Source organism: Pempheris klunzingeri, chromosome 9, assembly GCF_042242105.1.
Source record: "Pempheris klunzingeri isolate RE-2024b chromosome 9, fPemKlu1.hap1, whole genome shotgun sequence".
Lineage (NCBI taxonomy): Eukaryota > Metazoa > Chordata > Actinopteri > Acropomatiformes > Pempheridae > Pempheris > Pempheris klunzingeri.
The window spans coordinates 18,779,729-18,806,060 of NC_092020.1; the positions used below are offsets into that span (position 1 = coordinate 18,779,729).

Genomic DNA, 26,332 nt, shown 5'->3' on the forward strand with positions numbered 1-26,332 from the left:
TATTCCCTCTTATGTACACTGAAAATGTAAGATTAATGTTTTGAGTAAGTGCGTCTCTTGTTACAAGAGCAAAGTCCTCCAGATGAATTAGAGAACAACAGCAACAGAAGTGTACACAAAAGAAACATCATCCTACGTGTTATACAATACACAAAGAACACCTGATGTTTGTGCCAGTACTGTTTTTGTAAAGATAATTAAATTTGTCTGAAAATGTTGTGAGACGTTTAAGATGAAAAAATAATATTTGTGGAGCTTAATTTTAGTGACTGCATCCATTTTATTAGTATAAGGTACAATATTTTCAATGTTTCATTCAAATCATTCAGATAATGTTATTTATTTAGTTAGTTAGTTAGTTAGTTAGTTAGTAAACCAGTGAATTACTACTTAACAATTGCCATGTAATTTGCCTTCAGTAACTGACTACATTTCAAAGTCTGATCCTTCCCTACACATTCACTAAATTTTTAAACAGTTACATGGGAGGCTGGATTAACAACCAGTTGCCCCAGAATACCAGGAGCTCTAAAACAGCTGATTTGTGCAGATGTTTGTGCAGAACACATAATTGCACAGAATGATCTAAAATGATTTGGGTCTCAAGGTGTGTTTGTCTTTATTTCCTGTGCTTGAGGTCGTCCTGTTTTCAAATGATTCCTTGTGCCAACGTTTAGTTTTAGGAGCTTCAGTATTTCAGTTGGGTGCATATTCCAAAATTAATGTGTTTGATCAAAACCCCACAGAAAAAAGAAAGGCCAGCAGCTATTTTTTTCAGGTAACCATGGAGAGCGTGAATGAGGAACAGATATTTATAGTTTGAAATGTCTTTAATCTTATTTGTTAAAACATCCAGCAACAGCAGTCAAGTATCCTCCCCAATGCAATGTTAAAATACGACTTTCCAATTCAGACTGTAACCTGGGAAGACAGGTAGTCTGACTATTAAATAGAAATTGAGTGACAAATGAGCAAATGAGTAGCAAAACCCAATTCACAGTGAAGCATACATCAAACATTTTCCTCACAAACACAGTGAACATGCACACATCCCTGCTAAGAAATGATCATGTAGAAAAGAAGGCTGATAGCGCAGTGTTTGGAAGATAAGGTTCTGTCATGTTGTAAACCCTGGATAATTAATACACAGGGACTGAGTTGCTGACTATCTGATACGTAACTCTAATAATCAGTAGGGAGTCTAAGTATTGATACTGAGTCTGGTTGTTTGTGGACATAGTTATCTACCTCTCTTTCTTTCTCTCTCTTACACACAAACATACAAACTCACACAGATTTCTGCAAAGGCCATACAGAGTAACTACTGTGTTGAGCCGTCCCTTGACTCTCGCAAATAAATGAATAAATATCCTCTTTCACTTCAAGAATTCCAACAATTTGCCAGCCTGGTTAGAGAATTGATGTTGTTTGCTATCAGCTGTGGAACAGGTGTGTGTGTGTGTGTGTGTGTGTGTGTGTGTGTGTGTGTGTGTATGAAGCAAATAAAGTACTTTGAGCCACAAAATGGCTTCATTCTACTTTTTTCTACATATTGCAGTTCTCTCAGAGACCTGTACACAGACTTTGGTGTGTAAAAGCAATTGCTCTTCAGCATAATATAATATGTTTGACAATTGGACATCAGCATATATATAAAAAAATATTTTTATTGAAAAACAAGAATTTTTCAAAATTCTTCAAAAATATTGCAACGTTACAATCACAAGTGTAAAAAGGCTATCTAGAAAATGTATCAATGCAATACAAAGTTATTGCACTCTTCATGATTGTTCAGCACGTACTTGATTATAAGGCAGAAGTTGACAATTCTCCTCTTTGTGAAAACACATTATTTAAAGACACATCCTGATCTTGGTCTGGTTGAGCTTTGTTGCACAATACATATTGTGGTGGTTTACAACCTTAATTGAAACTATATAACTTGTTCAACACCAGAATTACCTTGTTGGTAAAAAATATGACCATCAGTGGAAAAAAATTGCAGATTTTAAACTCCAGCATTTGGATTTGGATGAAATGTTAGCTCATTCCACACAGTACTTGCATGCAGTCTGAAAAAAGCATGCTTACATGGCTAATTCCATTATATGACCTGAAAATGTTTGCAGCTCTAGGCACATATCATATCTGCAATAACTTACTAAAAATACTGCATTATAAGATTAAACTTGCTGCATAAAATGCAAAAAAAACAAGGTGTAACATTTTTTAGTACATGTTAGACTTGTACATGTTTTAGACTGTACCTCCTACAAATGGTTAATAGATGATTTTCTTTTATGTTATTATATTGAATAATCAATGCTAGCTAATAAATTCTTAACAGCAATTCCTGCACTGAGAGGTCTTAGTTATGGAAATACACTCACTAAAACTAATTCAGAGCCTTGCTGATTAGCTGACCTCCAGAGGAACAGGAAGCATCACATGTCCTTTCATGTGCCCACATGAAATATAAAGTGCTGTTGCCAGAGTCGTTGCTCTGTTTCACTTGCAGTTAATCATATTGGCCTCCAGGAAATAACTCTTGTGGCACGGTGGCAAAAAGCAGGAGGCTTTTACGTTTGCATAGTGACATTTGATGTGTCCTTCAGAAATGTGGTCCCAGGGTCTTTGGTTTGGAAATAAACAGGCATTGTTACACGGAGCAGTGTGCACACACATCACTTTCACACCATGGCAGGACTGAGTTAATTGTGTTTTTTTTTTGTGCAATTCAGGTATTCTACTGAATACTCTGTGGTGTCACCGCTCTCAGCAAAGTTCAGCTCCAGTGTCTTTTATCTGCTTTGGTTTTCTGCAGCCTCTATCATGGCTCTGAATCTTGAGTTTTCATCAGCCAGCAAAGCAGAAGGTCTGTCAAACTCCAAGATCTATGAGAATAAAAAGGATAAAACAGTGATCAGTACCAGCATATATAATGAGAGGTTCAACGTGCTCATTCTATGAGCTTGTGTAGAGAGAACAAAAATCAAAGCATATTATTTTCTGTAATATTGCAACCACAGTTATTTCCCACAGGCAGCATATAAAAAGAATTGTAATATCTGGAAAACATTTTCCTCAGGCAGCATTGTTACAATTGGTGTATGACACAAGTTTCTGTAACCACTGCTGACTGATCACTAGAAGGTACTTTGCACTCAGCTGTTTGATACTCGAATGTTGACACTATTGACACTATTCATTTCTGCTATATTGGGTTATATATATATATATAACATTTGAGATGATATACAACAAATTAAAAGCGTGAAATAAAAGCTAGCAACCATCAAAGATGAATATGTGCTATTTAATGCAATCTATAGTAAGTATTAGATTATTTAGGGCTATCTAATAATAATAAAATACTAAATTTCATTCATCTCTGAATATGAACTGGCCTTTCACTGGCAGGCAGGCCAGAGAGTATGGTCACAGTGGTAGCAAATTAGGGATAAATTCACACTGTGAATCTTTCCTGATGCATATATCATGTTTCACTCACCCCTCTAACCACTGCACACTGATGAATCCTTTGATAGAGCAGTAAACTCAACTTATTAACAAGGTTAAGGTGTGTCACTGAAACTGGTAATCATTCCAGTGCGTTCCATGTTCACTACTTGCATCAAATGTCAGCTTGAGCACAAGACCATTTAAGTAAAATGTGCACTGTCTTATCCAATCCATCACCTCAAGGGACCAATTCACACAGTAAATCAGAGGTGTTTCAACGAGGGAATGAGTTTCAGCCGAGTGGCTGAATCGTGCTACCGTGCAATCAGTCATGCTGCGTTCATACACACCTGGCCGTTGTCCAGGACCATGACCCTGCTGCAGCTCATCACTGTGTTGAGACGATGGGCGATGATGAGCGTGGTGCAGCTGCCAAACGCACAGCGAATGGTCTCCTGGATGAGACGATCTGTCTCAGTGTCGATGGCTGCTGTCGCCTCATCCAGTATAAGAATCTAATAAAAAAATTGTGTGATGAGCAATGTAACAAGGCAATAAACAACAATACGGGAAGATTAAATTATCCAAAAAAATAAATGGTTTGGTGTCTGTGCTAATGTAATGTAATTAAGAACTATCATTAAGACACATTAGAAAATATATCATACTGTGTGACGCTCATGTCAAACTCATGAAATGTGGTTATATTACACACCACTAGGTGGCAGTGTTATCCCATGCACAGACACACTTACATTTCTATAACATTAGAAAGTTCTGTTTTCTTATAATAAAATGAAATAATGAAACTGATAATCATGAAATAATGAAACTTCTTAGGCTCCCATTCTTAGGCTCCCATTGTCACCCATAACAAAGAACGTCCCACGTGTGAAGGTGAACTAGCAGTGTTACACAATCAGCACCTTGCTGTTGCGCAGCAGGGCTCTGGCCACGCAGAGTAGCTGTCGTTCTCCCACTGAGAAGTTCTCTCCGTTCTCTGTCACCTCTGAGTGGAGCGAATGAGGCAGCTGGCTGACCTGAGGAAGGTCAAAGGGGTAAATAGTTGTAGGTAGAGGTATTCTATTCAAGTAATGCATAATTTGGCATCATCTGACAGCGTTTAACCATCTTGACACTTACCATCTCTTTGATATGCGTCTTCTCAAGAGCTTCCCATATCTGAGAATCAGAGTATTGGTCCCATGGATCTAAATTGGTCCTACAGGAGAAAATGACATTATTGTGACATAATTGTGTGTGTGTAATATTAAAACAAACAAGCTAAAACAAGGTATTCAGCATCAGTAAAGCAACTGAGTCACTGTTGGCTTTTATAAAAGCAATGCTGATGTCTTTTTCAATCAGACTTGCCTGTCTTTGATTTCTCACTGCCAAGCACCATTTACCATCTTTGTTTCTTTTATGATTTCCCTCTGGTGCGGCTCTACATTGCCCTTAATAGACACAGCCTAGATCACTCCTGGGCCCACACACAGCAAATAGTATCTAGTATAACTCAAATATCTTCAGAAAATCATTTTCAGGCCAATGTGTTGGTTATATGTGCATATATTTATACAGGATCACAAACAGAGATGTACAACATATTCTGCTCAGTTTGTCAAGTTGTATATCATAGTTTTAAACAGGCAGGTTGACTGAGGCTCATGACTGTTACATATGGAAGTGTTACATATGACTTGTGACAGATGTCCAGTGCGACCATGTTATTGCACCACAGGACACGAAGGGATTTTCCATTAGAGATGTTGTTTCAGAGCACATTAAGGGTTGAGGGTGCGTGTTTCTCAATTATTTTCTCAGCTCTGCTTTTTAAATTTTGTAACACCAGAATGATGCATAATTTATAAAGCTCGCTGATACAAGTAATTATCATTTGGATTACCTGACTGTCCCAATAAAGAGCACCGGCTCTTGAGGAATGATGGCTAGCTTGCTTCGCAGGTCATCCAGACCAATCTGTGCGATATTGATTCCATCTATGATAATAGAGCCTCCAGTCAGCTCCACGAGTCTGAACACAGCTACGCCCAGAGAGGATTTTCCTACAAACACATACAGAAAAGATAACGCATGAGGAAATGTGTGTACATGTTGGAAAGGTGATGAAAAAACAGGCTGAAAAAGCTGCTGGCAGGGGAACAGAGAGGGTCACTCATACCTGATCCTGTGCGGCCCACAATGCCGATGGTCTCTTCAGGCTGGATGGTGAAGGACAGACTCTTAAGCACAAGCGGCAGATCATCACGATAACGCATCTCCACATCCTGGAAGGTGATTTTTCCCTGCTGAGGCCAGGAGGGGGCAGGAGTGGCTGCCTCAGGACTTTGACGAGGTGCTTCACTCTCTAGACGCTGAGATAAGGAATGATGATGGTATCTAGTATTAATCTCTAAATCTCTGTGGTGGTGCAAGCCCCCTAACTGATTCGTAGTGATTTTCTCTATATGAGCTTTCTTTTGCACTTGAGACAGAAAAGAAAAAGTTGAGTTGATATTTGTATCTTTGCAGTTTGATGGCTGTTGTGTGAAACATGCTCTGTCATGTGCTCTGGAGTGTGCAAAGACCACATACTGGGTTTCTATCTGCTTCCTGCTGTGCTTATCACCCACATACAATCACACGCACACAACAAACACACACATGTCTGGACACGCCAACTACCCTGAATTCAACTGCTCTGTTATACTTGGGCTGGTCTGCGTCTACAATGTGTCTCTGTGCCACATAATCCACCTTCCTCCCCGTGCTAATCAATTATCTTACCTTTATATAATGATTGATCCTCTCAACTGATGTAAACCGAGCTTCAGTCTCTGAGAGAAGCCGCACCGTAAACTGAAACAAGCCGGTCAGCTGGAGGTGAAGGAAAAGCAGAGAGACTTTGAGTGTAAATGATTAACACTGTCACACCAGTTACTATGAAAAACATTATATGTGCTGCTCGGCTTCAACAAACGAGCAGTAAATTACACAGTGATTTGTTAATATGGCTTCTTCACAATTCTCTGACATGGATTTAATGACTCTGTCCATTACGACATCCACTAAAGCACTGACCATTTAAAAAAACAATAAAACATCAGACAGTTTAATAATGAGGAAACAAATGTTACCCTAAGACGGGCAAGTGAGCCTACGGAAATGACTGCTGTACTAGTGTTGTGCTAAACTACTGTTTAGCTTAATACTAAAATGTAACTGTTACTGTACTGTAATGTAACTATTGTAACTGTAGCACTAGTGGAGAAGAGTCATGAGGTCAGCAAACTGAATCAGTAACGCAGCAAAAAGTACCTCAAATAAACAAACCAACTAAGCAGCAAAACCTCTGAGGGTACTGTATTTGGCAACAGTGCGTTTGAATTCAACTTTTCATTTATAAGAGGAACAAAGTGTAATTTCCTCTGTCAAAAGTTGCATTATCTCGCTTTAAGTGTCATTTTGGACAAGTTTTCGCTCAAATTTACATCCAAACAGCAGTTAAGTCAATTACATAAATGCAACATGTTAAACTAAAGTAAACCCTAAAACACTTAAAGGGCACTTTAATGATAGATGTTACAAACAGGGTCAGGGCCAGGGTCTCCATACATTCTGTTTACAAACCTGCACTGCATACGATATGGCCAAGCCTGCATAGGCTGGAGGTATCTGATTGTGCATGAAGACAATGAGAAGTGCTACAGCAGTGATAAGAGAGATGCTGATGAGGTCCAGGCGGACAGCCAGCCAACGCATGGCACAACTGAAGAGGTAGTTGGAGGCCTGGTTGGTGTCCAATAATTCCTGATATCTGAAAAATTACAGATAAACCCATTTCAGCTAGAGCAGAAGTGAGCAGAACTCTATCCCTGAATTCTTGCTGGGAGGAAATGAGCATTGGTTTGTTTACTAACTAGGAGTAAACTATGAATCATAAGATGGAATTAAAGTTTAATGATCTCCATCCTTGACAGACGCCATTACACTCACCTCTGCAGGAAGTCGTGCCCTCTCCCATAGGCGTGGATTGTGGAGAGTCCCTGTAGACTGCTGGTGATGTGAGAAGTGAATGGTGATTGGCTGATGTTCTCCAGGCGCTTCAGCTCACGAATTAGAACCCTGGAAATGGGAAAACATAATCTTTTACATTTACCTTCCCGCTATGGGACTTAAATTCATATTATTTATAGCAAAAAATATCTTTATATTTTGTAAATATGGAATTAAAAAGGATTAAATGTAGATCTTTGCAAAATGTTACTATCATTTGGACTTCTGGCTGTTTTTCTATAGTCTATAACTCATAAATTCATTCATTCACACATTCATATTTCGATATGTGATTAAAAGTTACATTGTCTTAAAAATCAATCAGTTACAGGCATAGACAAACAAACTCCAGAAATGCATTAAAACTAAAATTTGTTTTGATTTGCAACCCCAAATGGTTGTGAAAATCCTAATTAGGCAAGTTTGCAGCACTGCAGAATTGGAAAGCCTCTACTCAGGTTTGCCTCATTTGAATGAAAATGGTTGGTTATTGTGTGCAAATAGGCTCCGGCATGTGAGAAGCAAATCTTTCAAATAAATTACATTGAATTGAAAAACATCATGAAGCACAATATATTCCAACAATAAGACTGAGCGAAAACAAAACCCTGTATGAAATGTGAAGGCCAAACATTTGTGGAGTTGTGTTTTTAAGCTTTACAATATACATGCCACATTTCTTTCACACTGATATCGTTGTAGGATATTGAACTGAGCACTGATGTTATACCTGGATACTGAAAGAAAGAAGGAATGGAAAATGCATCAGCCCTAATGCTGCAGTAGTGTGGCAGACCGGTAAAGATGACACGGTGGACAGAGAGGGATGTGGTCAATGACACAGCACCCATTTTCCTGACACCGCTCCGGCTGTTTCCCACTACCTGATGCATGTGCAATATTATGTCGCACACGGGCAGCCATATAGTTGGCAGCCAGACAAACACCAGACTCACCATCCACGTGGTAGTGTGAGTGAGGGAGGTTTATTGACAAAGCCGAGGTGTTTTTCTACTTTTAGACACCATGATATAATGGATGGTGCATGTGAAATACAGGTCTCCCATGAATCATTTGGTTTTCTCATAAAAGCCCAGAAGAGAGAGGGAAAGAACACGACACTTCCTTGCTTCGAGTCTGTGATCCAAACAAACATGTTTATGCCCTGGGCAGTTTCATTTCAGAATTCAATAAAGGCTGCTTTAGAAGTGGGTAATTTCAATGGGAGATCCAGTTTGATGCAACATCCATACGCATACTGACATGTCATGACTTAAAATACAGTCATTCTTTTTAAGTGTTGCCAAGGGTGATCATTACCTTTTGGTAACAGTTAGGGACCATCCCTTCCTCTTGGTTCTTGTGTGCTTATTACCCCATCAAAGATTAACATTAATTCAGCTTGAATTTAATACAAATCAAGTATCTCTTAAAAGATAAAAGAAGATATTTCATAATTAAATAGATCCCCGAAGAGACAAACTGGTATCAGATCGGATTAAAGAAATCAAGAATTCCACTTTATGTAGGGACAAGACATCAAGTGATTAATATCCGCAGAAAGGGAGGGGAACTTTGATTTGTGAGCAGGGAGACGGCTCAGCTGTGAACATAAAGCAATCAGTGTCATTAAATCCCCACCTCCTAAAACTCAGCTTTGCCAAACAAATATGCTTTTTTTTTTAATCTAAATCATCACACATGTCACTCTATATTGGCCATTACTTGATATGATGTAAAAAGCAACATATCACATGTACTGTTAATGTGTATAAAGACATGTGCAGCATTGTTGTTTTTGCATTTCTGACTTTACACCAATAACGCACAACAATAACGCTGAGAGTCACGTTCTTCTTGATCTCTCAGATACAAGAAATAACAAGATACTGTGGTTATTTCCCAAGATACCAGCAAGCGGCTGTTCCCCTCAGTGGATTCACCTTTATTGCACAATTGCCACACCACGTAAATAATGACTAAAGCAGAGACATCAGATCAGCCAGGGCGTTCCTTCAACATTTACCGCAGAACAGAAGCTGTTAAATCAATGACTAATAGCACTCTACACACTTGCAGATAGAGATTATCACTGTACTTTATCACTGTACTTCTTTCACTGTTATTTACCTTCAGTATTACATATACATTTTGAAAACATCCTAAAAATAAAAGGAACTGATAAGCTTGCATCACCTAATTCCTCATGCCATGTGTGCTATCGTTTCACTATTGTTAGTCTGTAGTAGCCTGTGCTCTGCTTATAAGATGTAAAGCTGATCACATGCGCAACATACAGAATTCTCTTTCTAACTGGCAGCATTTTTGTGCATTAGACTTGTTTGGTTTAACATTTAATCCAAAGCAAAAAAAAAATTTTTTAAAATGGTGGCTCGTGATGCTGAAATCAGAGAGAATAATGAAAACTAATGAAAGAGAATAATCACCCAACTTTGCAGCTCTGCAGAGACTTCTAGCCTGTTTTAGGTCGGTGCTTTTCCAGCCCCACATTTACTGCATGGTTCAGTCTCACTATTCTCTTTAACTTCTTTTGCAGCAGAAGCAGGCAGCTGCCAGCAAAAAGTTACAATGATAAGCCCACTGCAGACTACCTGCCCTGAACTAAATACAGACAGACAATGTGAGTGACTCACTGGTGAATGAAGTTGAACGTCTATCAGTTTAAGAACTAGATGATGTTGGAAAACTACTCTGAGCTAAATGTTTACCTTACTGTCTGCAGTTATCAGGTGACCAGAAACATGTCTCAGTTAATGCAGCTTTAAGTTACTTGTTGACACGTAAAGTAACTTGAGTGCTTGTTGCTTATTAATCACTTGTTACCGGTAACACAGCTCAGGTTGCTTGCTGGGAGATGGAGCGTAATGTGAAAACTATCTGTTTGAATCCCGGGCTCAACGCCAATAACACTGATAACAACAGAGGTGATGAGAGTCTGACCTGGAGACACGATTCACAATGCAGAGGAAGGCTCCCAGGGGTAAGATGGAGATCAGGAACCACGGAAAGACAATGCCAACCATTCCCAAGCAAAACAGCACCAGGGTCAGGTTCTGCAGCAGCATTTCAGCTTGCATGGTGAGACGCACATCAACTTTGGAGAGAAGACATATTATATATCAGACACAATGTGCGAATCTCTACATGTGAGGAAAAAAAGTGTTTCTTTTCACAACAGAGTCTACAAAAATACTAAGGTTAGAAACAAAAACAACCATCCACAAAACAGCAACTCACAAATCAACATGTCAAGCAAAGACACCAGTGAAGTGGATAATAGAAAGAAGCTCCCTCAGGCAAAAAAAAAAACTCCATGTGAAATCACACTGTGTCTTTGCACTACACCTTGTCAACCAGGGTGACTTCACTGACTGAGAGCTCTCTTGGGGGAAAGGTTCCCAGTCAAGACAAATCAAGCCTCACCCTCATCCATGTCTCTGGAGAAGCGGGTCAGGATCCGCCCGAGAGGTGTTGTATCAAAAAAGTGCATGGGGCTGCGGAGGAGCCTGCGGAACAACTTGTCGTGGAGCACGGAGGCAGCCTTCACCGTGCACTGTCAACACAAACAACAACCGTGTTTGAACACGAGACCTGACACATGTTAACAAACAACTTTAAGAAACATACGGAAAGAATCCCGGCTTGGATAAACAGAGTGTTGGAGCGAAATCGTCTGTCAATGTGCTCAGCGTCAAACACAAATACAATGGATAAATACAGTGGCGAGCACGTGTTGCCCGCAGAGTTGCAAATGCTACCTCAACATATGCAAATAACTACTCATAGTGGCGAGTAGTTATTTCTTTCTTCGCACAAGGCAAGCTGTCAAATCTTCATTTATAATGAGTTTCTGGGAGGCTGACATAAAGGTCATGACCTCATGAGCAAGAGACATTTCAACAATTGGACAGAAATTACATGTGGCAGCAGAGAACAAATTAATTCTATTAATGGAATATTCAACACTCCCAAAGATCTCATCACAGCTAGGGGTAAAGAAAGATTAGCCATCTTTGAAAAATTAGCAATTTCAAGTGGCACACATTAACGTGGGGATCTAACCTCTGCAAAGCAGTGTCAGGATGGGTTAGCATGAAAAAGGGACGCACACCCGAAGGGGCACATGCATGCACGCACATCCTTCCTTTCTTTACCTCTCTCTTGTCTCTTTTGCACTCTCTCTCTCCCTCTCTCTCTCTCTCTCTCTCTCACACACACACACACACGGTCATTGTAAAGCTGTGAGACATGGCAGTGGACAGATAAATGAATTTGGCCCACAGGCATTTTCAATTATAGCACTGGAACCATGAGAGTATGAAAAAATGACAATAAAGACAATTAGGCAGGAGCACTGCTTAACTGTACACTACACCGCTAACGTATCAACTATTCATGTTGTTTAAAACACCACTATCATAAGTGATTAAATAGACAAAGCATGTAACAGAAAGAAAGGAGTCTCAGAGGAAAACAGTGGAGGAAGCTCACCTTCACAAACACCAGCCCTCTCATTGTCTTCAGCAATAAAGCAGCTCCCATAGATACGATGTAAACAGTTGAATAATACCGAATGTGAGGGTTGAGGCTCATGCTGTTGCTCTCCATCGTTTCATTCACCAAGATTAATGATGTGTTCTGAGGGCAGATGGAGCAACAAATTACAAACAGTGCAAAAAAAAATCAAATTTTTCCCTATGTAAGAATTTTGCCTCTAATGAAATTGAGAAAAGCATACTTAGGCATACAGAAAGTACATGAAAATCAGTCACTTCAATGATGTTTACTATTCCAAGCACATTTCTCAATAAGCAGCCACCGCCTGCTTTGCTGCACATCTGTTTCTTCGCTGCTCATGCTTGTTTTTAATTAAGTTTACCGTGGTGCCGTTACTTTTTTAATCATGCACATTCAGATTAATGCTCAGTCGGCTCTCACAACTCACTGAAGAACAGTAGTTATTTCTCTTTTGGGAGCAAAATACTCAACAAAAAAAAGGTGTATATTATAGCAAAATAGGATCGTGTCCAAACTCACCCCGCTGCCCTGTCTGATCCAGTGGCTCAGCCACCAATTACTGAAGGCTATGCTGCCTGTGGTGGAGAGGAAGAGGAGGATGTTGATGATGAAGACTACTGGACCCCCTGCTGCTTTGATGTAGGCACCATATACAGACCAAGCGACTGCACCAGAGCCCTTCTCTTCAGCTTTCATCAGTCGTTCTAAATAATAGATGCAAAGAAGAAAGCAAGTAGCGTTATTTGTGAACCGTTCTCAAGGAAAATAAGCATTTAGCATTCACCCTACATGTGGAGCATGAAAAGTGGCTGGGTCCCTCACCTCCTTTCTTGCTCTCCACCTTTGATGCGACCTTGGCAACATCAACAGCACTGCCAGCCTTTTCTGCACCTGCCCTCTGCCGTTTGTTCTTTAAATTCTCTTTCACCAGATTCTAAGAGATAACAAGGTTGGGAAAGAAAGTGTAGTTTTGAAACATGCCACCGCCACAAATCACAGCAGTCGTAGCAACAGCAGCTCACCAGTGAATCAATCCACGCATCAATAATGAAAGGCCATGTATGCATTAACATTTCCAGCTATTGGGCCTGCCTGTCTGGATTTATGAATTATTCAGCTTGTAATGTTCAGTGTTATTTTGTAGTGGGGGCAAAGATGTCTTATTCAAAAGAACTGGCCTAGTGCCTCATGTGCCCCGGGTCTTACCTCCTGTTGCATGCTGTTGAATAGGGTGGCATAGTCACGCTCTTTACCCATTAGCTGAGCATGGGTGCCATACTCTGCAATCTGACCATCCTTCATCAGAATAACAGTGTCACACTCAGGCAGATACTAAAAAATAAAATAATAAAGGTCAAATTATTGTTACATTGTGATATTTAGAGCTTTACAACAGATATTTACACTCATTAAAGAAGAACAAAAAGGCAGGGACTTTTTCACAATACTGAAACTACCCAATTATGCATCAGTTATTTGATGTGCTTTGGGAAAAATTTAACATTCTGAAGGAAAAATTGGTTTTATTAGAAATTCAGTCTCTAACCTGCAGCTGGTGGGTTACAAACAGCAACGTCTTTCCTTTGGCGACACCCTTGATAGCTTTATTGAACACATGGGAACCCACACAGGCATCAACAGCGCTCAGAGGGTCATCCAGGAGAAGTATGGGCCGTTCGCTGTAGAGGGCACGTGCCAGGCTCACTCTCTGACGCTGCCCTCCACTCAGGTTGGCACCTCTCTCTCCAATCTGGAGAGCGAAAGTTTAAATAAAACAGTTGTGGTTGCACTAAATTGCAAACATTTCCATAAACTAAAACTGCTGCACACATCATTTTATTTTTCAGGCATTTTTAAAAAATCATATTACGAAAAGCAGTTTTCTACAGATACCTCAGTCATGTCTCCATATGGGAGCTCTGCAAGATCTGGGAGAAGACAGCAGGCTTCCAGGACAGCGTTATATCTGTTGAAGAAACAAAAAGGAAAAAATCTCAGCCTTTATTGCTTTTATTCTCCCTGATGTAATTTCTATGTGTAATGTTATGTAATACTTGATCTTACTTGTCTTGGTCATCCTCATTTCCAAACAGGATGTTCTCCTTCAGTGAGTCATTGAGGATCCAGGCTTGTTGTGACACATAAGCAAAGCCACCACTGGCAGCTACGTTACCCTCTAACAGAGTCATCTGCAACACAAAGACAGAGAAAACACTTGAAACATCCCTTTCCAAATCGTGGGTTGTTCTGCAACATTAGGTGCGAATTAAAGATTCAAGAAGACTAGAGCTATCCTTGTTGCTATTATTCACGTCTGTGCTGCCCAAAGAGGCAACATAAACTATGCAATGTCATTGAACATCCAGCCGAATCTCACCTGGCCCAGTAGAGCAGACAGAAGGGAGCTTTTTCCGCTACCGACACCTCCACAGATTCCAACCAGTGAGCCCTAAATAGGGGGAAAACATTAGCATTAATATTGTGGGATTTACAGTAAGCAGACGAAGACAAACTTAAATAAATATGTTGTTGATGTGTGTGTTGTTACCCTCTTAATGCGCAGGTCAATGCGGTGCAAGGTCTTGTGCAATGGAGGTCGTATGCTTTGAGTGGAGGAGATGGTGCTTTGTGGGCTCTCCTGCTCCATATTTGTGAGGAGACTTTGTGCATTGGGACCTTCCTTGTTTCCTTTGCTGTCCTCTGTGGAAATGTACAGGCTAAGCTTCTCCCTGCGTAGCACGCGCTTCATCCCTCCTCGCTTCTTGGGAGGTGGGTTAGGTTTTGCAGCTGGAGGGCGTGCTTTTTCCCAAGCCAGTGTGGTGTCCTGAAATTCCACTGCATTGCAAGGATCCTCCATTTTGGCCATAACAACCTCTCTGTCATCCATCATGAAGAGCCTCTGTGGAGAAAAACAACATTTTGACCACATATTGCGATCACAAAATTTCTAAAAATGTATACTTGCAAAAGGACAACTGATTGTTATTTCTTCTTTTACACATGGCTAAAATACATTTCATAAAACTCAAAGTTTCTGGGTTTTTTTAAACATGGTTTAACATGTGTGTGCTATGTCATGAGGTTTTGGCAGCAGTGCATCGCTGCAATGAATACAGACCAGCCTGTACTTGAGACCTTCTTTACTTTGTTATGCATTGTATTAAAACACAGGATAGCTCCAACCTTTTGGTGCATCCATGGCAGAAACATTTGCTTACTTAACCCTAGCTGGCCCTGTGAAAACATCTCTCACTAGCATGTGATTTTTACCATGAGTTTGGAATACAGTATGTCAAAAATATGGGTATGGGGTGTAGGCTGGTGTAGCACATTTTGATTAGCTGTGAGCAAGGTAAAACCCACTGCTTACCCATTGACATACTGTATCCACAGTCTCTAAGTCAACTTTAGTGTATGAAATATCAAGTGGACGGACATTTCACACACATACTTGTCCATATTTGTCACCTGAAATCTCTTGACTGCGACAGCACCCTCCGACAGTGACCTGACAGCCAATGGTGTGACTTTCAGGGCAAAGGTCATGGAGTTGAAAACTGCAACCACAGTGAAGGCCTGAGGTAGGAAGTACACAAAGACAAAATGTTTAACTGGAGCTACAACTGACTCGCTGTTGTTGAATCTATAAATGCTCACAATAGCAGCAGACTTGCCACATCAATTTTAATATACCTCAGCTGCAGTAAGGTCATAGCCCAAAGCTAAATGTAGGGTGAATGTGCAGGCGCTTGCTATCACCACGACGATGGGAGCCACACCCACTGTGAGGCTCTGGACGATGCCAGCTCTCTCCAGTATCCCCCTCTCTTCTGACCGCACCTCTGTTGAGATGATATATAAGAGAGGGAGAGATGATACAAAGCCATACACGAGCAGATAAAGAGAGAGAATAAAGGCTTGAGTGACTCTCACAAGGTTCTCCAGTGAACATTCAATCAACAATACCACAAGAGTCGCAAACCAACGCACAGCAAGTGGACAGAAATAGATACAAGAGGGAGGACAAGGGCCCCACATCCATACATGGTATCAAAGGGGCTTCAAAACCTGCTGAACCTTGATAACTGCCCAAGTGTGGTGCCCAAATCCTGCCCCCCTTCCTCCATGTTTGTATCTCCCAAATGCACACGCTAGCTGCTTTGTTCACCCAGTTCATTGGGTGCAAACAGTGGAACAAAAAGCTTGTGCATCTTTAATTCAGCCCCAGCAGCTCTGTGTGCGAAATAAAAGAACTCCCTCCTCCTGCAACATGCTATTCTCCATAGGATTCGCTTTGGATGTTATGTGTGTTTCTGTGTGGATTACAAAGCAAAAGTCACACCCGGGGCGAAAACACTGTGATCATCAATTTAACAACAATAGTAATTGAAGGGAATGACACTATAACTCTTAAGACTCATTGGCCATTAAGCTGAATACCAATTAATTATGATTATAATGGGTAATCAAAGGACAGCAGTGAAAACGAGCCCCACCTGGCTAATTTAGAGCATGATTAAAGGGGGAAAATGATCCTTATCCACAACCTACAGCGAGGGCCTCATGAGGAAATGCCATCGCTAATTCACGGATAAGTAGAGCAGCTTTGACAGTCATTCAAAGTATCATAAGGTCCCAAACACCTTGCAAATTAACCTTGAAGCCAAGGGATTCAGACTGGCCTTGATGATAGGGGATGACTCAGGGAAGGACTTAAACAGAGCAAGCTAATGGAAATGGATTTAGGGTCAGGGTTATCTTGCTGGTTCACTAAGGGGATAAGTCTAATTTCAAGTGATAAACTGACCAATTAGTTTCTAATTTGCAACAATGACGTGTGTTTTAATGAGGTGACCCTTTATTCTGAGTGATTTGGGAATAAAAAAGCCTATTTAAAGCACTAAATAGCATGAAGCTCGTACTTCTATAAAACAACCCTTTCCTGACCTCAAACATGAACTGAGGAGTGTATTATGGAATTGCTGAGTCATTTGGGAACATGACAGCCACTCACTGTGAATATTCTGTGCAAAGGCATCTTCCCAACAATACATCTTGATGAACTTTATGCAGCCCAAGATCTCGTTCATCAGCCTCACGCGCCGGTCGGTCACAGCCACACACTTTTTGCGGAAATACGCCGTCAGTCTCGATGCAAGCATCTGTCCAGACAGAAACAGGGGAAATGATGACAAGAGAAATAAGTGGCAGGGGAGGAAATGAAAGCAGACACAATCACATTAGCTGTGCTGCAGGGCTGTCCGGGGGACCAGAGTGATAAATGCCTTTCACGTCAATACCAGGGTCTCTGGCTGTCAGGCTCCAGCTTAGACTGAGTGTGATTTGAAAATAGCAGCTACCATGTTGACAGGAGATTGATAGCCAGAGAGTTATGATGCTTTTAAAATATGCTGGTTGTATTCTTCAACAGCCTGAATTAACCTAAACAATCTAAAGCCAACCAAATATTTTTTTTTAAAAGTTGCAGCTGTGAGTCAATTATAAATTAACTCTGCTAATTAACTTTTAGTAAAACTTTTCGAATTTTCTATAATGAAATTGCTCGTCATGTCACAGCTGCAGTATGTATGATCATAACTTTTTGGTAAAACTTCTAGAAAATGTTGTAATTAAATTGCTTGTCACTGCTATAATGAGTGTGATCATTATTTGGTATAAATTTTATAAAAGTCTGTAATGGAACTACATTCTGTTGTTGATTGCAATTTAAATTACACTATATTAAAAACAGTGATGGTTATTTGTCTTTGTGTGTGTGTGTTACTATTAAGCAATCCTAATTTTTGTGCCTGTAATAAATGTATCCTATATTTTGTCTATGTCTTTGTAACAAAACTGGAACTGAAAGAGGTTCTTATCCATTGTCTCACTAATACAGATCTTCTAGCTGAAGTCTTACCATGGTAGGGTAGAAGAGGATGAAAATGGCTGACCCCAGCAGAGCAGTGGGGCCCAGGAAGTATGCAGTGTAGGACAGACCCAGAATTCCCACCAGGGGCCCCCCGGCCAGCAGGCAGCCCATTGACACTGCTTCATATAGCCGCTGGCCATCACTGGAGCATATGTTGATCAGCTACGTAGAGAGACAGTGATTTCCATTACATGAAAAAATTGCTATGAACTGAACACCACTAAGACTATAAAAGCAATACTACAAATACAGTTATCTTTATTCCCACATTTACTTGTTGGACAATGATTCCTCTTAAGCTGTGTAATGACTCATCTTAGGCAGCCTCCCCTCCCTCAGGCTATGGGATTTGTCAAGATCTAAGCGAAAATGGTGTAATAGCATAAATTAAATCCATCTCAATCATCTGCATGTGGTGCCCCGCAGCGAGGGATGATTTAGTTAATTTGGAGACGAGTCCCTTCCAGGGTTACATCACCTACCTCGCCTGGACCGATGTCTTTGGTGCTGCGTAGGCGGAGGATCTTGTTGAAGGCAAAAGTAAGAGCTGCCCCACGGAGACGTGCTGCAGTGCGGTAGTTGACGGCCCACATGAGTGCCAGAGACCAAGAGCGCATCAACTCCATGAGGAAGATCCCAGTTACAAGAGACAGGCCGTACGGCACAGAGCTCCCTGAGCTCTGGGAATACTCCAGCAGAGCTCGAACCAGGAGAGCCTGAGGAGGAAGGGAACAGAGTGAAATACAAGGTAAAGGACACAGCAGAGAAATAGCAACAGAACAAAAATGACATTAAACAACACAGATGAAAAGCAGGAATATGGAGGAGATAAATTAGGGCAGGAGAAGGAGGAGAAAAAGAACAGAGAGATGAGGGGGAGAGTGTATGATTTAGGAAATGTTAGAGATAAGCAGGGCAGGGACTGTTAATATAAAAAATATAAATGCAGAGAATGGTCACACAGACGGGCTTTTGAAGGCCTAACAGGCATGGTATGGGAAGACCAATGACATCTTGTGATGCATCATACATGATGTAAATTAAAGAAGATTGGAAATTTTAAAACTGCAGAGCGAATACATACAACACCTCTTGTGCAAGTGCACTAAATAATCAAGTCAGGAATGTGAGACACATGCGTCATTGTGTAAGAACTAAATCCAGTTAATGCTATTAGTTGTGGTTAGTAGCAAGCACAGAGTGTACACATAACATCATATCAAAATAAACAGATTAAAAGATGAGAAACAATGGGACCGTTTCAGTAATTCCATAAACTGCGAATCCCAAACATAATTATCCTTTAGTGACAGGTGATTATTTGAAATTTCTGATAGGAATGCTTATAAAATCTGCACTTTCAACCTCTCTGCTATCTGATGCTCATCTTTGGGCATTGTTTGGAGAGGATTCTAAAGCCCCCCCATCCAAAAAAAAAACTACATATTTCTGGGCCAAAGCGTGACTAGGTACAAACCAGCTAATCTACGGTATTAATATGGGTTTCACTATCTAAGGCTTTGTAATCTCCCAGTATGGTTTCGTTTCAATTTTCAGACCAGCGTGAAACGGAATAAAGTGATTTTCAGAAAATACACCCGGACTTGGGATTCCACGCCAACGACCATGCTGAACATATTGCCTCTGCCTATGCATATTAGCTGAATCAATGGAATATAAAGGCAGATGAGGATTTGGATGGTACTCACGGGCCCGACGAAGCCTGCCACCATAGTGAGGAGGAGGGAAAAGATGGCCACCAGCATGCGGGTTTGGCAGAACCTCCAGCAGACTCTCGTCAGGGATGCCCCCTCTCGCCCTCGTTTTTTCAGCTCATCATGCCACAAACGTTCGAACCTGGAACCACAAACCAGACACACAGAATGATGATAAGTTACATGAAGTCACAACTCAACCAAACATTACAATGTGATTAAACTTAATTTACTTGATGATGAATCTCAACAGTTTCTCAAACTAATTGGTCCACACTTGCAAAATTAAAGGGCAAAATTATCATATGAAAGTGAAAAGGGTACTTCATGTATTGATATTTTAAGTTGACTGAAAACTGCAGAGTTGCACTTCCAATTTATCAGACTGCCCGAAAGCACAATGGGGGATATAAGCAGTCTGGCAGGCAACCATGGCAGTTGAAAATCACAAAAGAAAAATGAAGGCACCTCGGCTGAATGTAAAGGTGACCTACAATATACAATCATGAATGGTGCATCACATAATTAGACTGAGAGAGGTACTACCTAACACGTTAAAGCTGTGCCAATGTACTTTTATTGCTGTATAATGTCCCTTGAAGTGGGTAAAATATCTTGTTGGCCAAATGCATCATTGCTAATGACTCTATAAAGCAGCAGCAGAGCAGCTGCAGAAAGTAATTTACGTCTTAATGACTTTATTAAAAACGTATCAGAGATAGACAGAACATTAAACCAACTAGACTCTCACACAGACTGATAATTACTACTTGAAGTCAAATGGTGCTGAATCTAAGAAATTACAATTAATAGCAGCCCAATAACTGCACAGAGCACAGTTTGAGTCACTGGAAATGAGACCTCTGAGTGAGTAGTACATTGTGTTGCAAGAATCTCATCAATGGACCGAGCAAGGAACAGTGAACAATGTGCTGAAAGAACAGCAATAAAAGAGATTTTTTTATGTTAATATGCACCTACATAATGATGAACATGAACACATTCTACATCCAAAGTGATGTGGATTTATTGTTTTCATCATCATAATTAACAAAACTGAAAAAAGTCACGATAGAATAGCAGATCTTAAACTGTGTGCTTGGTCACACACATAAATGGAAATGAGAGAACCGGGGTAACAGTGTGGGATCCAAAGGAGGACTGATTTGCTTTTAAACATGGTTGAAGTGTTCCTAACAGCTATCGTCTCAGTTTGCCAGATGGCAAGCGAAGCTGATGTTTCGAGAGTGTGTTGGCCAGGACATCGCATTCAAGGTTCGCACCTCACTGAGCACCAACAAGTGTCAACTCTCCCAGGGTGCTTTTCCCATTCCCCCTCTCGCCGTCATCTCTGCTTTGCAGCGCGGTTGCATAACTGTTCTTGCTATGTAAACACATAATAAAGACCTCCCGTCTCCAGCGACTCTGCCGTGCTCATGCACACCATCACCCACCCGTGCCCATGTTATAGCTTTGTGCTCCTTTACTGCTTCCCCTCTATATGCTCTTTAACGCACACAAAGCAGCAGCAGCACTAAACCTCAGAGGTTATTTTTAATGCCCACAGCTGTCACAAGATACAAGAGTGAAGTTCCCCTAATAGTCACTCTCTTCTATTTTGCCAAGTCATTGTGCTCAAAAGGCTGTTGAATAATGGAAAAACCATTGGTTGCTTTTCAGCCTTACTTACCTAACCCAACCTTATTGGTCTTAATTGTTACCTCACAGAATTAGCACATTACTACAGGTCCATTCTCAAGCTGTGATTTGGCAGACAAACAGTGACTTTTATCTCCTGGTGTGCTCCAGCCCGGCTACAGTCAATGACAGCTAATGAATGTGACAGGGAGACACGGCGCATCACAGGTAGAGGAGTTAATGACATAACCACCCAAGTCAGGCACTAACTCTCACTGTAATCTCTAATCCCTGCTATTCTTAGCAGCTTCCCATCCCAGCACAATGTTCCTGTGGTAGTAAAGGAAGACTGGAAGTTCATCAATGCACAGACTGGCACGCACACAACACAGTGCACACGTATAAAACCCTAGACGGTTGTTTGCATGGTGAGGAATTTAACTACATATTTATACTGAGAATGCAACCTTGAACTTGCACCTGTTTTCCAGTCACTGTCGACAGTATGCTTGACATGATTTATCACCACATTCATCTCGCTCACTCATAGGGCAAGGAAAGCAACAAAGGTTTCTCAGTGTTTGCTTGGAAAAGAAAAAAACGTCAGTGACGCCTACAGTGTGAGAGTGAAGCAGCGTGATGCAGATCAGTTAACCTGAATATGGCCTGATACAACAAGCTCCACTGGGCACTTGAAACAAAAAAAACATAACTTTTTCACCTTAATAGATCATTTTTTGTATCATATTGGAAAACTAGCAGGCCCACTAAATCTCCCACTGCTGTGAATGGCACAGCAATGCATTTTCAACAAGAATGAATTACCAGCCAACAAACACGACAAGACCAAAAACACCTCTACTCTGTGTTAGTCTGTCTCTACAATCTTTTCTGCCTTCCCCAGGCTCTTAGCCTCACAGCTAATGCACACAAGTCTTTAAAATCATGTCAAAAATATATACTTATATATTGACTCACTTTTTGAGCAAACTTTACTCAAACGGCAGTAAATATTGCATTTTTTAAGACTATTCTCCATTTCTGTGTTGGTATGTTAGCCAGTCTGCACTGACACCTGTGCTTATCCACTGAAACCCCCCTCAGAAACACACACCGGGAGTCTGACGGTAGATTCTCGTGGCTTGTTAGCTCTGACAACCAGCTCAAGGTCTATCAGGTGAGTCAGTGTCACTCATGTCCCCTGTCCCTGAAACATCACGCACCCACTCCCAAAAATCCCTTTTGGTCTTTCTCATGGTTGCATCCCATGTGGCAAACGTATGAAAAAAACATCAGAAATTCAAGACGACACAGATGACTCCTTTGTAGTATATAGCCTCACCTTTGTACAATCCCTTTTCATGTCACGTTTCACCCAAACTGCAGTTTTCTGGGACTGCTGTGCTTCAGTGTCAAACAGAGTTTTCTGAACACCGCAGGTCACTTTCATCAGGCAAACCTCAGCAGTGTCAAAATTACCTCACCTCTGGCAGTTGATTTCAGAGGCTTCATGGCAAGACAGTCCCCACACATCATCTATAGACAAGCTGGACGCCCTGTAGGCCTTCAGTGCCAGCGGGGAGAGCCAGTGCAGAGTCATGAATGAGAACAGGCCGGCATTATCGACTGGGTGCTGGTGCCTGGAATAGAGAAGAAGACGCTGAAATGGGTGAGATGTCTAAAAATGCAGGTATACACACAGGTGCTATGTTGGGGGAGCGGGCCCACATAGGCAACTGAGAAAGAAGCGGCGCCTTTGCTTGTCAGAGTCTACCAAAGGTGAACCATGCCTGCAGTGTTTGAACAGTAATTTGCACGCTCTTAACAGAAATCTGAGAGAGCGGCGAGTCCAGGGTCAATTTATCAGTCGGCATATGTTCAAACACGGTGCTGCCTGTCGCTGGGGGATAAGTTCCCACCCCTTATCAGGGCCTCCTGCTACTCCCTCACAGTCAGCACATCAGGCAGCAAATACAACAAATGTGAACTTTTGTGTGTCTTTAAATGAGTATGTGTCTGTCAAGACGCCAACCTAAAACTGTCTGTATATCTTTATCCTTCTCACTGCCAGAGCGTTGCCACATAAACTGATATACAGTTTTGTTTACTTGTGTGTTATCCTGAAGGGCTTTAAAAGCTGCAGGCTTGGTCGGTAGCGGCCGTGTCTCTTCGGCCCCCTCTCCACCGATGCCTCCTCTTCCTCCAGCTCTGGTAGCGGTTGCGGGGGGGACAGGGGCAGGCCCTCCACCCGCCCAGCTGCTTCTAGGGCATCAGGGAACATGGCAGACCCTCTGGAGAAAGAACGGAAAATGACATTTTAGACGTGCGACAACAGCCTGTAAATATACACGTACAGACATTTACCCACTGGTACCTAGAAATGCTGCTGCGGAAAAAAGCCTCCAACTCCAACCTTTTCTGCTTTTTAGAGACAATGACAAACGCGCTTGATCAGTTATTAATTTGGTTTATAAACTGTCAGAAAAATCCTAAAAAAATGCACCATTTCCAATTGGGGTTTTCTAATTGTCTTTAGCATTTAATAACGAGCAAATCTTCACATTTGAGGAGCAGGAACCAGCAAATTCATGCCAGTTTTACTTGAAAAATGTTTAAATGATTATTCTATTGCAGATTAATTCTCTGTCAATGGACTGTTTGATGTTAAAGCACTACTGAAAACATTAAAGATCACACAGTTGCAACAATCTGTTGGAATGCTGTGATATACAGTCGACTACAGTTTACTTCTTTCGAAAATTTTATCTTCAAGAAAAACACTTCCTGACATTTCAGCTTTATTCTCGGTGGGAAAAGGAAGAATAAAACACAGCAGCCTGCCTGTTCCGTCTTCCTTTCACCCAGATAACTACTACAGAAGAGCCATGTTTTGCTGAATCACCCTCTGAGACGCAGATAGACTTGAGAAATCACCTTGTTCAGAGGTCATGGCCCCTCTCTTGCGTACAACTAAAGTGCTTATCTATTTAAAGACGACCTGCCAGCAGCCCCAGGAGCTCGGTAGCAGACATCTGAGCTGCCAGTATGTCCGTACACTGTCACTGATCCCTTCTATGGCAAAGCTCCGTGACAAGGTCAGCCAGTCTCTGTGTGGGGTGCAGAATGACTGTCCGGAGAATGTGGATAATGATGAGATTCAATACGGATGACGCACTGGGCGCACAAACCAGAAATACCAGCTACCACAAATCTTAAAGTTCTGCTGAAAAATACATTGCAACAAATAGATGCTGTATATGTAAAAGTGCACAGGGGCCCAAACTGGGGTTGTGGGAAAAAAAAAAAGAAAACATGAAAAAGAGGTTCTGTGTTTCCATCTGCAGCCCTCAGTGCCTACATCATGTGAAGTTTGTCATATGGCTGTGAACTTTTCAGAGCTTTCTTTAAGGACAGGCTGCCTGCGGTTGTAAACAAACTTGTCTGTCATCTGCAGACTGGTTCGACCTGATGTCAGAAAACACACAATCGGTCACTGTTTGCATTTGCAACAGTTGTGGGGAGGAAAGGAAAAAAAACTCATACAGTATGGCAACTGATAGGGGACAGAGACAAGGAAAAGAAAACTAGAAATTAGGCCAGAGAAAGTTAATATAGTTACGGTACACAGATAAGCCACTCATATCAGCAAAGATAAACTTGCAAAGTAAATGTCAAAGATACAGATGTTTTGTTCACCTGACATTTTTTAGCCAGATCTGGATCTAGTTACTCAAGGGTAAAAAATAAAACGATAGATGAAGAAAAAAAGATAAATGATCAATACTGCTTCTGTAAGCAGACCAGTTTTGAAAAGGTCATTGAACATTAGACATTTAGTAATTTGTTTCCCACCTTTTCTGTCTTTAAAACCGTTTCATAAACCAACACTTTTTCGCTTCTACACTTTTCTTTCTGGTTGGTTAAATTCATCACTATCACTTTAAATTTGTCTTATCATCATGCTACAATTTCTACTACAATTAAATCTACTGTGTTATAATGCTGTAGTGTAACTGCAATGACTACATCATCTCAGCTGACTGAGGCTTTCATTCAGAGTACACTTACATTCAAGTCGGCCTTGCTCGGGTCACTTAGCGGCAGAACTGATCTCAGATCTTGTGTTTATGAGCAGGAAGTGCAGATGGAGATGCTGATGACCATGTTGTCTCTTTTCTAAGTTTTGTCATCAGACCTGAACCTCTTTCCCACCACCACACAGACGCATCTTCTCCAGCAGCGGGCCGGGACTCAGATGAAAACATGGGCAGGGAACACGCTTCACTTGACGGCTCACGTGTAAACAGTACGTGCTGCTCTCAGCTGCAGAGTCCGAGGCTGCGGAGTCACACGGAGCCCTGCAGGGAGAGGAATTCCCGATATCACCCTGACGTCACAGCGGCTCAGCCAACCGGCGACGGTGCTGCGCGGTCACCGCAGTAACGGCAACAAAAACGAGGAAGTACACATCCTCGAGAGTACGCTCGAGACAGGGGGGCGGGTCCACGTGGAGGGGGAGGAGGTCTAAACTCGTTGTCTTTAAACAACAAACTAAAATTTAAATTAAAGACATTACAATAGTTTTTTGGAGAAAGATATTCTTGATATTTTAGAGTTGCTACTATATCTAATACTACTACTACTACTAATTATGATATAATGATGATAATAATAAGAATAATGCTAATAATTATTCTAATAATAGTAATAACAACAACAACAATAATAATAATAATGATAATAATGATGATAATAATAACTTTTGTTTATACGGACCATTTCATGCATAAAATACAGCTGAAAGTATATTTAAAGAATATTAAAATTAGAATAAATTAAAAATACATCACAATCATGATGAAAACAGCAATGATGATGTAAAACTAAATTTCAGTGCTTGCCAGCTTTTCTGTGTGCTTGCATTGCTGTGGTTTGTGATGAATCTTTTTCAGTAAAATTGTTTCAGATCGCAGAGGACTGAACATGT

General features: G+C 41.0%; 1 protein-coding gene across 1 annotated transcript; it reads right to left on the minus strand.

Annotated features, from left to right (window-relative positions):
* Window positions 1-1,649: 1,649 nt before the first annotated feature.
* Window positions 1,650-25,647, minus strand: LOC139206886 (ATP-binding cassette sub-family C member 5). Its single transcript, XM_070836485.1, has 29 exons — window positions 25,414-25,647; window positions 23,454-23,636; window positions 22,830-22,985; window positions 19,702-19,849; window positions 18,475-18,708; window positions 17,981-18,154; window positions 17,075-17,222; window positions 15,754-15,902; window positions 15,529-15,636; window positions 14,609-14,959; window positions 14,438-14,509; window positions 14,125-14,249; window positions 13,954-14,026; window positions 13,607-13,810; window positions 13,267-13,392; window positions 12,883-12,994; window positions 12,580-12,764; window positions 12,034-12,180; window positions 10,966-11,095; window positions 10,483-10,636; window positions 7,462-7,590; window positions 7,096-7,282; window positions 6,253-6,342; window positions 5,648-5,840; window positions 5,372-5,531; window positions 4,606-4,684; window positions 4,389-4,502; window positions 3,813-3,977; window positions 1,650-2,894 (listed from the first exon to the last, which is right to left on the minus strand). Exons 2-29 carry the CDS (start codon window positions 23,624-23,626, stop codon window positions 2,802-2,804), a joined length of 4,179 nt encoding a protein of 1,392 aa, XP_070692586.1. The 5' UTR covers window positions 23,627-23,636; window positions 25,414-25,647; the 3' UTR covers window positions 1,650-2,801.
* Window positions 25,648-26,332: the final 685 nt, after the last annotated feature.

Bases quoted from the DNA above. Each gene is read 5' to 3' on its own strand.
- LOC139206886 (XM_070836485.1), bottom strand. From the start codon at position 23,626: ATGTTCCCTGATGCCCTAGAAGCAGCTGGGCGGGTGGAGGGCCTGCCC. The intron at 17,223-17,980 runs GTAAGACTTCAG...CTGTCTGGACAG, and splicing joins TCCTCTTCTACCCTACCATG to ATGCTTGCATCGAGACTGAC. The intron at 3,978-4,388 runs GTGCTGATTGTG...TTTTTTTATTAG, and splicing joins CCCTGCTGCGCAACAGCAAG to ATTCTTATACTGGATGAGGC.